At 33.4% G+C, this 13,742-nt stretch overlaps 1 protein-coding gene across 4 annotated transcripts in view; it reads right to left on the bottom strand.

Annotated features, from left to right (window-relative positions):
- LNPK (lunapark, ER junction formation factor) overlaps positions 1 to 13,742 on the bottom strand; it is a 75,637-nt gene that overhangs the window by 36,685 nt on the left and 25,210 nt on the right. For all 4 annotated transcript variants that reach the window (XM_019460216.2, XM_019460232.2, XM_019460207.2 and 1 more), the window contains 3 exons: positions 8,621 to 8,661; positions 1,191 to 1,274; positions 1,057 to 1,108 (listed from right to left, as the gene is read on the bottom strand). In XM_019460216.2, the coding sequence (XP_019315761.1) occupies positions 1,057 to 1,108; positions 1,191 to 1,274; positions 8,621 to 8,661 (177 nt within the window). The remainder of the gene's footprint in view (positions 1 to 1,056; positions 1,109 to 1,190; positions 1,275 to 8,620; positions 8,662 to 13,742) is intronic.

Raw genomic sequence — 13,742 nt, 5'->3', positions numbered from 1 at the left:
GACGCGGGGTTCAAACCCACGAACCGTGATACCATGACCTGAGCCGAAGTCGGACACTTAATCAACTGAAACACTCAGGCACCCCAAAAGTTAAATTTTTAAAAATGATATATTCTGTATTGTAACAAAAGCCTTACAAACTATGAAATTCTAGAAAAAAGAACAAAGAGGAAAGCCAATACAAACTCAAAAATATCTTTTCACATGCCAATCTTAGAATTACTTTATGTAGCCACTTAAAATAGTAACTTTTTAAATTTTATGTAATATTTAATACAATAGTAGTGATGGTTTCACTAATAATCTGACAACACAACTTTTGAAAGAGTTTGTTTTACATAGCAGTAATTCTATTTTTTCTTAATTATTAGAAATTCAAAATTTCTAAATTATTTTATTATCTTTCTAAATAAAACTTTTTAGAAGAAACTTCAAGTTTGACAAAAATGTTCATTAAATTTCTCAAAAATAAATCATAAAAATGTAAGAATTTTCATAAGGCATTCTAAGAGATTCTTTATATATATATATATATATATATTTATTTGAGACAGAGAGAGTGAGAGAGAGTGCACGCACAGGGAACAGGCAGAGAAGGAGAGAGAAACAGAATCCCAAGCAAGCTCCCTACTGTCAGCACAGAGCCCAACATAGGGATCGATCTCACAAACCTTGAGATCACAACGAGAGCCGAAATCAAGAGTCCAATGTCTAACTGACTGAGCCACCCAGGCGCCCCTAAGAGATTCTTATAAGAAAGGGGGAAAAAACTTAACAAAATATTGATGGAATTATTCAAATTTCAAAAGCTTAAAATCAATTATATATTTAATCTCAAAAGATAACATCTTTACTTATTTATCAACATATTCCCGTAAAATAAAAATGAAGTATACTTATTGCCATCCACTCCAAGTCATAACCCACACTACCAAGTATAAATCAACATAAAAGCATTCTACACAAGTTTTTACACACCTCTATCACACTTTTGAACTCACTTGGATAAATATGGATCTTTCCAACAGCAGCAGCAGTTTCTACAAAGTTATTTACCTTGTCCAGGTCTTGCAGTTACAGCTGCTCCAGCAGATGGCGGCTCAAACTCCTGTCAATTACAATTATGTTATTACAGTGACCTATTACAATGCACTATTTATAATAAAATAGCAGTGATATAACAGCCTTACCTTTGCTTTCTTTGAGTCTGGGTCAAACCTTTCAAGAATTAATTTAGCCGTTTTATAAGTTTCTTTTTCCATGACTTCTTCAAGCTACAAACAAAAATTTCCATGAATTGTCACACTTTAAAACATATACACTACTTATTTTTAAATGTCCTATTCTAAAAATGTTCAAGTACAATGCTTAAAATAAACAGCACATAATATATCCAAATAGCATGAAAGACTTCCTACATTCAAATAATTAAAATCCAGATTTTAAAATGGCTTCTAACCTCTAATATGTTACTTGTATTTAACAGCTTTACTGGAAGGAAATACCAAATACTGCTAATTGTTTACATATAATGAGGAGAATAATTACATGCACCAACTTCAATAATGGAATGTGCAAAAATCTATCAGCCATCATTATTGGAAGTTATTAGACATGACAAGCAAATGACAGGCAATTCCTCAGATTTATTTCCTCATAGCACTTAATGCTATTAATTTAAAGAAGGTCGTTAGCCAAGAGCTTTACAAAATAAAATCTCTGTGCCAATTAACTGCTGTCAGCATCGATTTTAGATTATTTATTAGCAGAAGCAATTAGCTTGCTGCAAATGCAGTGAAAACTCACTAACTGGGAGAACAGCCATGGAATTTGCTCAAATGACTTTAAAAGCTGAAGCTCCTCCTTTTTTACTTAGATCCAAACAACTTGAGAGGGAAAAAAACATAGTAAGAATTTAAATAAAAACTTTACTGAGTTCTATACTCACACCAGGGACTGTAATTAAAACAGTTCATTATTATAGCATTTTATTTACAATACATTGAAGTCACTCTATGGCTTAATACAGGGTTTAATTTAAAAAGCAATAAGTAGTAAAGTATCATTTTAGCAGTTATGGCCCAATATCAAGAAAGTTTAATTTTAGTACAAGACAGTCATATTATGACAAATAGCTAATGTGTAGTAGAAAATGCTTTTGCAAAAACTGGAATAGGATGTTTTCTTTTCCTTTTCAGTGACCACTATAGCCACTTAGATTTCAGTAAATGTCATATTTATTTCAAAGGTCATTTATTTTAGAATTCAACACAAGAGCACATTTACCAAGTCAAAAAAAATGCTGCCAACAGTTGTTAATGGATTCCTCATTAAAAACTCAATTCAACATTTAAGAAGCTAAATGCTTACATGAATGATTTATCAACCTTGGTTCAGTGAAACTAAAAATTTTCCAAATTATTTCAAAATTATGATAAATTCTCAAAACAAGCAAGTTTAATTTTCTGATGTAAAGGAAAGGTTTGCAGTATCACCTGAGAGTTGAGGAAAAAGTAGGAATTGAGATAGAAAGATATTATACGCCCCCAAATCAACATAATCTACATGGAATCCACATGGAATATCAATGAACTAAGTCCCTGATCTCTACAAATTAATTTTTGATGTCTTAGACTAATAATGTTGTGGCAATAGAACTTTACGTGATGATGAAAACGGTTTACATCTTCACAATACAGTAACCACTAAGCCATATGTGACAAATGAGCACTTAAAATGTTGCTTGTGCAACTGAGGAATGGAATTGTAGTTTTATTACATTTTAAACAATGTACATTTAAAAGATACATGTAGCTCTGGCTACTGATCTGGATAGCATAGTTCTAGACTAAGATGATTTCTAGGCTTAAAAAGAAGATTAAATACAACCATGATCTTTAAAACAACACACAAAACTCAAAACCAAAATGACACTTCATCAAATGATTACAATTCCTGCTGATCATTCAGCCAGTATTCATGTTTATGTCCATGTTCATGTAAAGTATCTCCAATAAAATCATTTTTTAAAGCACTAAAAGACATAAATCCATTCTCTTTTGCACTTATAACAAAAATTTTTCACATATTTTTTTTAATGTTTATTTATTTTTGAAGGAGAGACAGTCAGAGTGGGGGGGGGGGGGGGCAGACAGAGAGAGAGGGAGACACAGAATCTAAAGCAGGCTCCAGGCTCTGAGCTGTCAGCACAGGGCCCAACGCGGGGCTTGAGCCCACAAACCGCAAGATCAGGACCTGAGCCGAAGTCGGAAGCTCAACTGACTAAGCCACCCAGGCGCCCCCCTCACATAATATCTTAATTAACACAGGTATCCATACAACATTTTAAGTGAATTCAACTTATTTTAAACACAGACATTCTGATCAGTGAAAAAAACATAAGCTTGAAACTCTGAAGTCCGAAAAAAATCAGGGTTAAAGCACATATCCATTCTTAATTACCCAGAAAGACTTTGAGCAAGTCTTCTGGCCTCAGTTTCTCTTTTTGTAAAGCAGATACATTAATACTTTCTTCATACTACTATTAGGCACTTTAGGGGCACCTGGGTGGCTCAGTGACTCTTGGTTTTGGCTCAGGTCATGATCTCACGGTTCATGGGGTCAAGCCCTATGTTGGGCTTGGGATTCTTTCTCTCTCTCTCTCTCTCTCTCTCTCTCTTTCTCTGCCCCTCCCCCATTCTCTCATTCTAGCTCTCTCTCTCAAAAATATTTTTGAAGGTAATTATAATAATGTAGGAGAAAGTCTACAACAGTACTCAATTACAATAATACATAATCTTTAGTGATATCCCAATTAATCAGAATGGGTCTGAAAACAGTGTTTTCAAATACCCAACATATTAATCCCAAAATGCAGGAATGAAAAATTAGATTCTCAGAATTCCAGTCAGTTAAGCATCTGACTCTTGGTTTTGGCTCAGGTCATGATCTCACGGTTCATGGGGTCAAGCCCTATGTTGGGCTTGGGATTCTCTCTCTCTCTCTCTCTCTCTCTCTCTCTGCCCCTACCCCATTCTCTCACTCTAGCTCTCTCTCTCAAAAATATTTTTAAAGATAATTACAATAATGTAGGAGAAAGTCTACAACAGTACTCAATTACAGTAACACATAATCTTTAGTGATATCCCAATAAATCAGAATGGGTCTGAAAACAGTGTTTTCAAATACCCAACATATATTAATCCCAAGATGCAAGAATGAAAAATCAGATTCTCAGAATTCCCTAAAATATAAATTACCCTATATTTTCATAATACTTTTTTATATTTTAAATAATAAATTATATAATTACTTTTCTGTGATACATTATACCAAAGGTTTCAGACCTTTTATTTAAAAAAATAATTTATTATGAATCAATGATATTATATATTTCAATAACATGCAAAAATTACTTCTACTTGATATACACATTTCATCATAGACAACACTAAAAAGAAAACATTACCACAAATGTCAGAAAAATTTTTAATTTTAAAAGGTAATCCTACAAATACTTAAATTTTAAAATATCCTTCATGAAAGAATGAAATCTGGCCATTTGTCGCAACGTGGATGGAACTGAAGAGTATTACGCTAAGTGAAATAAGTCAGGCAGAGCCAGACAGATACCATATGTTTTCACTCATATGTGGATCCTGAGAAACTTAACAGAAGACCATGGCATGGGGGGGGGGGGGGGGGGGGGGAGTTACAGAAAGTGAAGGAGGCAAACCATAAGAAACTCTGAAATACTGAGAACAAACTGAGGGTGGATGGGGGGTGGGGGAGAGAGGAAAGTGGGTGATGGGCATTGAGAAGGGCACCTGTTGGGATGAGCACTGGGTGTTGTATGGAAACCAATTTGACAATAAATCATATAAATAAATAAATAGGTGAAAAAATAAAATAATAAATATCATTCATGAAATAAAATTTTAAAACACACAAAAAATCAATAGCTCTATCTAATATTTTTTATCTTTGCTTCATGGCAAATATTCTAGATGCAGCAAATTTCCTTTCATTTTACATTGACTTTGGTCAAATTATTAAGAGTGCACCCCAAAGTATCTTCAATTCAGAGCACTAGGGTACATGCTGCATTGTTTAAATTCATCTTTTTACAATGATGAAAATACTGTCTGCTTACCCTGATTTTGGTTATTCTGCTGAAATCAATATTGTTTTTACTAGTTCAGATTTTAAATCATATTCTGATTTCATATAGGAGTATTCCACAACAACAGTCACATCTTTTCTCTCTGCATTTCTTAGTATTTACAAAGATCTACAGATCAATTTATATAATATATAGTGAATATTCAAACACTGAAAAATGGCAGCAAACATTATCTGGTAATATAAAAATGTAACATTTGAAACTTCTAGTGAGGTCAACAGCCCTACACGGAATCACATGCCAAACGTGCCAATTTAAGGACTTATCTTGCTTCTAAAATTTATTTCATGGAATGTCATTCACAGGATTATATATACAATATATTACATGTATAAGCTTATTATTACCTATTTGCAAGAATAACTCAACATTAACAAGAGACAGGACCCATAAAACATAATATGGCCACAAAAGCAAGACTGATTAATTAGGTTATAGTACTTCTCTACTACATGCTCCTGTCCTGTTTCCAGAAATGTCCACATTAACCTATAGCTCAGCATGTCAGCATTTCTTACTCTTTCTTTCAACTGGCGTTAGTGGATTCCTTTGAACCAGTAACATTTGTAGTTAATTGTTAAGTTTTAATACTTGGGGAATTATAACACTCCCTCCCATGTCCCTAATTTCTCAACTGATTTTTCTCAGGATGTAGAAAAACATAAATTTCCTGAGAATTCCAGAAAGGAATTACCACATAGAAATACTGTTCTTGAAAAAGTACACCATTTTCATGAAGCCACTTAAATTTCAACACTTGTGTTTGATGGATCTTGATTCTGAACTGTTTTGATGGGATGCTCTTGGATGCAGAGGGATTATCTACTAAACAATAAATTTTTTTTAAAGCTATATATATATTTTTTTTTTTTGAGTAGCAAAATGTACGCATCTAGACTTGGGAGTTTTTTAGATAATTAAAGATTAATTCCTAGCTTTATTTTAATAAGTAAATACTTACATTAAATTCTTAGATTTAAAACTGTCAAGATACTAATTTTCCTAAATAATTTAACTTTTTAATCAATTGATAATTCATGTTCATTGTTACAAATTACACTTATACAAATTTATAAATTATATTACAAGTCTATTCAGAATAAAGAGATGCATCCCTAAGGAAACCACCTTTAATAAAATGTCAAGTAGTAAATACAGTTTATATTCATTTTGTTATTAAAAGAGGAGAGACAGGAGTTGGATAATTGTACACTGATAAAAGTTATTTTTCTACAGGCATTTCAATAATAAAAGTATTTTTAAAGCTATAAATGTATAGTTTAAACTTAAACATCAATGAAGAAGATCAGTTTTTATTACAGTTAGCTTTTGTTCAAAAGTAGTATCCCTTCAGGGGCGCCTGGGTAGCCCAGTTGGTTAAGCATCCTCTTGATTTCGATTTAGGTCATGATCTCACAGTTTGTGAAATCAAGCCCCATGTCAGGCTCCACGCTGATAGTGCAGAGCCTGCTTGGGATTCTCTCTCCCTCTCTCTCTGCCCACTCCCTGTGCATGCATGCGCAGGCTTGCGCACACTCAATCTGTCTCTCAAAATAAATAAACGTTGAAAAAAAAGTAGTATCCTTCTTTTTCCTCTCATTACCAGCACAATCATGAGCAAGCACTGTGCTCCTTACCAACTCACCCTTAACACCTATTGTTCTAAACAAAATGTAATGCAACTCAAGCAAAGCAGCTCTGTTAAGGGCTTGAGTAATAAAGGCCAGGGACTAGTTCCCAGTAACAACAGTATTATAACAAACAACAGTCAAACCAATACAAATTGTGTTCCCTAATTAATGAGTAGGAGCAGCCAACTTATTTTTCTTTAATCATACTGCAAGAAACAAGACATACTGAACTATTCTGCAATATTGACGCCTCTTGAACCATATAGACATTAAAAAAATATAGAGATATATATAGGTTGAACCCTGAACTGAATTTCCCAACTGTCAGACCTAGGTAAAGTATATTTGTGTTGTGATTCCTTCAAGGGCTATTAAAGAAGAAACAAATAGCTTGGCTTGCCTTTTCACAGAGTTTTCCAAGTCTGCTGTTACTCCAAGATTACCCCAAGTTTCTGCTTTCTGGTCATGTGATACCAATGACACTGGGTCGGCTCTTCATCACTTAAAATTTTTTTTTAATTTTCTATTTTTTTCTTTTTTCTTTTGTCTTCTTCCTTGTACTTTCTACTTTCATCAGAATTTCTCCATTTTGGTACAAGTGGGGTTTGGCTCTGGTCAACTCTATCAGCTCTTCTTTTTATCACATCAGCAAACCGAATCAATCATATCACAACTTGTATATTACTGAGAAACATCAGTATTTCCTCATTTTGAATTTCTGGCTGTTCCATAATGTGTGAAACGCAAGAAATACAGTAGGATATAATGGCAATATTTCTATGTTTCAGGACCATTAAAAATGCCAATGCAATGTTGACAAATAACTCAAAGAACACTGAAGCAGCTCAAACAAGAAATCCTTTCAGAATTAAAGGTCCTTTATTTTTCAAGTACTTAAAACCCTCAAGACCAGTGTCTTTTATTACCAATTCACAGAAAAAAAAATTTTTTAGGTAAGCTCTAAGCCCAGCATGGGGTTTGAACTCACGACCCCAAAATCAAAAGTCACATGCTCTACCAACCAAGTCAGCCAGGCACCTTCACAGAATAATTTTTGACATTAATCTTAACCTTCATAATTTTTATTAGTTTCATACATAATTGTTACTTATTACATGTTACTCTAAAATACATTGATCATTTGCATTTGATTAAATTTCATTAAATAAGTTTCTACATAACATGCTATTGCTATCAATTATCATTTTCATACTTCAAAAATAATTATACAAAAAAGTATACATAAATTCAAGTCAAACACCAAGTTCAATTCACTTATTAGAGACTAAGATATATCAACGTCTAAATATCTAGGGTCCTTCATCTCTTATGCTTAGCCCCCTTTCCAAATGTCTGAAGGACACATCTAACTGGCCCCACAAGAGATACCCATGTGATCAGAGCTGCTGATAGAAAATGAAAAAACAATTCTTTCCTTCCCCCTTTCTTCAGCCAGAATACCTGAGAACTGTCCAAAAAACCTAGAACTGACCTTTTTTGGCTCTAATAATCAAACTGGACACCTACCTTTTTACCCTTCTGCCTCATTTAATCCTCCAATATGATTCATTTACTTGCTTTTCAGCTTCCAACTGACATAGATTCTCAGAACCAAAAAGGTCCATGTAACTACTTTTTCCTGTCAATCATTATTAACTAGTAAAATTATACATAATTTAGCTTCAGCATTAAAATGCTATCTAAAAGCATACTTGTTACGTGGAGAGTCATTACTTATAACCGATAAACATTACTTATTCAATTCTTAATGTATTTGTTTTATATAAATTAATTTTAAATAACTTACTATTTTTTTCTTCTGGGATTTTAAATCATCCAATGCTTCATCTAGAAAACAAGATTTAAATCAAAGCTAAGTCAGATATTAAGATACTTAGATATCTTAAAATAGCATGCCAAATGATATATATTAAGCAACCACAAGAATACTTTCTCATTTTAGGATTTCTCACTGATGCGTACAGATAAAGATTATCTCAACTTTTACACATACATATTTCATATTTTTGCCTATATATTTACAATCAGAGAAAAATCAACTTCACATAGAGTAAAACACCTTTCAAAACTTAAAAAGATTTAAACATTTTACCAAATAGAATTTAAATAAATATCCTTAATTTTTAATTAAATTTATAATAAAATTATTATTTCTTCATCGAAGTTCTGGGGTAGCAAGCATCTGAATACCCAAATCAAAGTATATTATTTATGTAAAAATTCAAATACAAACTTATAAAAAGATTTTACTACAATTTCTCCAAAATATTTTAGTTTTTAATATGCTAGCAGACTTATTATTACTAAAGGGGAAAAAGAAGTCTGTTAATATCTTTAAAGAGAATAGTCATCTACAGTTAGTTAAGACCAAGCCAAATATTTATCCCTTAATCCAGAAGTCAGCAAACCTTTTCTACAAAGGACTAGACAGTAAATATTTTAGGTATTACGGGCCAAAAGGCAAAATTGAGTCAGCACGTTTAAGGCATAAGAAAAAACAAACATCCACAAATCCTTATTGATAAAATTCTAATACAATAATAATTGAGTTTAATTTTTTGGTAACATAGGTCTATCAATGAAAAAAACTGAATTATTTTCTTTTGGGTGGGGAGATAACGTTTCACTTGAGGTTCAAAATTAGTGTTCCCTATCGCTTCTCGGCCTTTTGGCTAAGATCAAGTGCAAAATTAGTGTTCCCTAAACAAAACAGATGAACATATGAGTGGGGGAGAAAAGGTAGAGAGGGAAACAAACCATAAGAAACTCAAAGAGAACAAACTGACGGTTGATGGAAAGAGGAGAGTGGGGGATGAGCTAGATGGGTGATGGGTATCATGAGGGCACTTGTTGTAATAGCCAAATTATGAAAATAGCCTAAATGTCCACCAACTGATAAATGAATAAAGATGTGATTTATACGTACAATGGAATACTACTTGGCAATGAGAAAGAATGAAACCCTGCCATTTGCAGCAACATGGATGGAACTGGAAGGTATTATGTTAAGTGAAGTAAGTCAGTCAGAGAAAGACAGATATCATGTTTTCACTCATATGTGAACCTTGAGAAACTTAACAGAAGACCATGGGGGAAAGGAAGGGAGAAAAAGATAGTTACAAACAGGCAAACCATAAGAGACTCTTAAATACAGAGAACAAATGGAGGGATGATGGGGGCTGGGGAAGAAGGGAGAGGGGAAAATGGGTGATGGGCATTGAGGAGGGCACTTGTTGGGATGAGCACTGGGTGTTGTATGTAAGCGGTGAATCACGGGAATCTAACCCCAAAACCAAGAGCACACTGTATACACTGTATATTAGCCAACTTGACAATAAATTTTATTGGGGGAAAAAAAAAAAGGAGGGTACTTGTGATGAGTACTGGGTGTTATATGTGACTAATGAATCACTGAATTCTATTCCAGAAACCAATATTGCACTGTGTGTTCAGTAACTAGAATTTAAACAAAAATTGAAAAGAAAAAAAGAAGTCAGTGTTCCCTATCAAAACTGACTGCAAATGTTAATATGTTAAAGTTGATTTGTGATGAAATTTTACATACTTGATTTTTCAAAATGTTTTTTCAAACAGATAGGTACTGCTAAATATTGAAATCAAACCACAAGCTCATGATTTAATTGAGCATATTCACTGTTTGGAAGGGATTTGTAGAATTCTTTAATTCTTCTATTGATATTTACCTTATCTTGTCATAACATTGGAAATGAATCACTTCCAATTGAAGATAAGTGGAAGCCCCTCAACTGCACAGTTAAATGGAAAGGAAATACGGAAATTTCCTTTCTGCTTGAGTGGGGTATGGAAAACACTGCTGGAACTATAGTTCGAGATCAGGTAACATATCTGCTGCAAATTTCTGTGGGAATGGAGATCTTGCTTCTTGTTTTAACTTGTCATAGCCTTTTTTTTTTTTAATTACTTTTTGTCATTACAATGATACCTGTTTTACATCAGTATAGGTTTTGCATATAAGGACTGTTTTGTCTTGCAATCTTAGATTCATTAAGAACCATTATCAACTCTGCAGCAAAAGCTAACTTTCCAAATTAGTCAGCATTCCATCACGGTGGTTGAAAATGGTTCTTCTCATGCAGAAATATTTCAGTGTAGGCCCTAAGCTCAAAATACCACCATAAAACTTTACCATTGCTGAGGCATCAAAGTGCTGTGGGGCTGGGCAGGTTAAGATATTCAGCTTCTATTTCTGATTAAAGTTCACATAACTGACAATATTTAAGTTCATGAGAATAAAGTTCCCCATTGACACTACTAATTTAATAACACATGATAGGTTCAACTATGCTCTGCAAAGTATCTGCTATTGCCTAACATGAGGAATAACCATTGAATTTAAACACCTTACAGTTTCACAAGTTTTGTAAATTAATCCAAATAACCCTTTTTTCTGCTTCACACATATTTTTTAGTATAGTTGACACACAATGTTACATTAGTTTCAGGTGTACAACTTAGTGATTTGACAAGTTTATATGTTAGGCTATTCACAACAAGTATAGCTATCATCTGTCCCATTATATCGCTATTACAGTATCATTGATTGTATGCTGTGCCTTTTAATACCATGACCTACTCATTCCATAACTAGAGGCCTATATTTCCCTCCCCTCTTCACCCATTTTTTCTCAATCCCCCACCCCCCTCTCCTCTGGCAACCATCAATTTGTTCTCTATATTTATAGGTCTGATTCTGCTTTTTGTTTATTCATATTTTTTAGATTCCATTTATGAGTGGAATCATGTTTTTTGTCCTCTCAGTCTGACTTGTTTCACTTAGCACTTAGCATAATACCCTCTAAGTCCATCCATGTTGTCTCAAATGGCCTCTTTATGGCTATGTAATATTCCATTGTATATCTACACACACACACACACACACACACACACACCACATTTTCCTTATCCATTTGTCTATTGATGAACACTTAGGTTGCTTCTGTAGCTATTGTAAACAATCTTGCAATAAACAGATAAACATAGGAGTACGTATACTTTTTTAAGTTAGGGTCTTCATTTTCTCTGGGTAAATAATGAAATTATTGAAATAATAATAAATAATAATGAAATAAAGGAAGGAAGGAAGGAAGGAAGGAAGGAAGGAAGGAAGGAAGGAAGGAAGGAAAAGAAAGAAATAAAGAAAGAATAAATAATAATGAAATTATTAGATCATATGGTATTTCTGTTTTTAATTTTGTGAAGAACCTCCATACTATTCTCCACAGTAGTTGTACCAATTTTCATTCCCACCAACAGTGCACAAGGGTTCCTGTTTCTCCACGTCCTTGCCAAAACTTGTTTCTTATCCTTTTGATACTAGTCATTCTGACTGGTGTGAAGTGATATCTCATTGTGGTTTTGATTTGTGTTTCCCTGATGTTGAGCACCTTTTCATTTGTCTGCAGGCCATCTGTATGTCGTCTTTGGAAATATTTTACCACCAATATTATAATACATCTTGGCAGATTCCACTTCAGGTCCTACTGAATTGGTAGTTTTTTAACTTTAAAAATATTCTGTCCTGAAGTTGTTTCACACAGACTTGTCACAGAAGTTAATTCAGTTACTTCAACCTCAGTACTGACTCCTCAAATAAACTACAACTGAGAAGTATCAGAGCCAACTGGAAGATCACTTGAAATCATTTGCCATGTTTTTAAATTAACTATCTTGCTTCCGATATTCTCAATTCTTCAAGCGATTGTTCTTGTCAAAAGGCTACTTACTAATTAAAAAAGAATACTTTCTCTGAACACATGTCTTCAGCTGCTGCAATCAAACACAATTTCATTAATTCACCATTGGTAAATGGCTTTCTCTGCTTCACTAATAAGCCACTCAGAAACTTATTTGGTTGAAGCTTCATTTTCACTTTTTATTTTTATGAAGAAATTCAGCTCTGATGATATATTCCATTTTAAATGTTCCAATTTTTCTGACCATTGCTTTTCTCTGAATTGGGAATATCATAATGAGTAATCAGTATGGTAATGTCAATGTATATTTGTATTCTTTTAGCACAGTTATAATGTCATTGAGTAGCAAACACAATGCTTTGCAGTTTGATAACAAAATAATCCACAGTCCACTATGCCCTAAAAATGCAACATTCAAAGTCCAATCTTCTCTTACTGTTTTTATATGATGAGTATGCATTGATAATTTAATAAAAAGAAAACTGTCACAATACATATGGCACTTGAAATGTCGAGCTATAACTGTGTCAGTGTGATTTGTTGTACATCCTGTAACAGTCTGAAGTACTGAGTACCACATACACTCTGTCACAACTACTTAACTCTGAATTAAAGCAGCTACAGACAACATGGAAATGAATGGACAGCGTTTTGCTTTAATAAAAACAAATTTGGATTTCATATAAATGTAATATCAGTACATATTATTCTTTTGAATTTTTCAATGATTTAAAACTGCTAAAATCATTCTTAGATCATGACCTGTACAGGTGGTAAGCAGGACTTGACCCACAGGCTATGGTTTGCCAACACTTATTCTATAGTAGGTATATAACAAAGGAAATAAAACTAAAGAGAGTAAAAGGCAAAGACACAATCAATAGCTTCAGGCTTAAAAAAATAAATATTATAACTGACTTTATGCTAAAAAAAAATATGTGCAGGATTGCAAGACAATCTTTTATGAAGTCTATTTTAAATGTACATGTAATACCTATTCAAATGTACAGTAATTCTTTTTATTTATTTTTTTAATCTTTATTTATTTTTGAGAGACAGAGCATGAGTGGGGGAGGGGCAGAGAGAGGGAGACACAGAATCCAAAGCAGGCTCCAGGCTCTGAGCTGTCAGCACAGAGCCCAACATGGGGCTCAAACTCACGAACTGTGAGAT

This window comes from Panthera pardus, unplaced genomic scaffold (genome assembly GCF_024362965.1).
Source record: "Panthera pardus isolate Hobbes unplaced genomic scaffold, ASM2436296v1 HiC_scaffold_10, whole genome shotgun sequence".
Lineage (NCBI taxonomy): Eukaryota > Metazoa > Chordata > Mammalia > Carnivora > Felidae > Panthera > Panthera pardus.
Note: the sequence above shows the minus strand (reverse complement) of the source record. Positions and strands in the feature narration are given on the sequence as shown.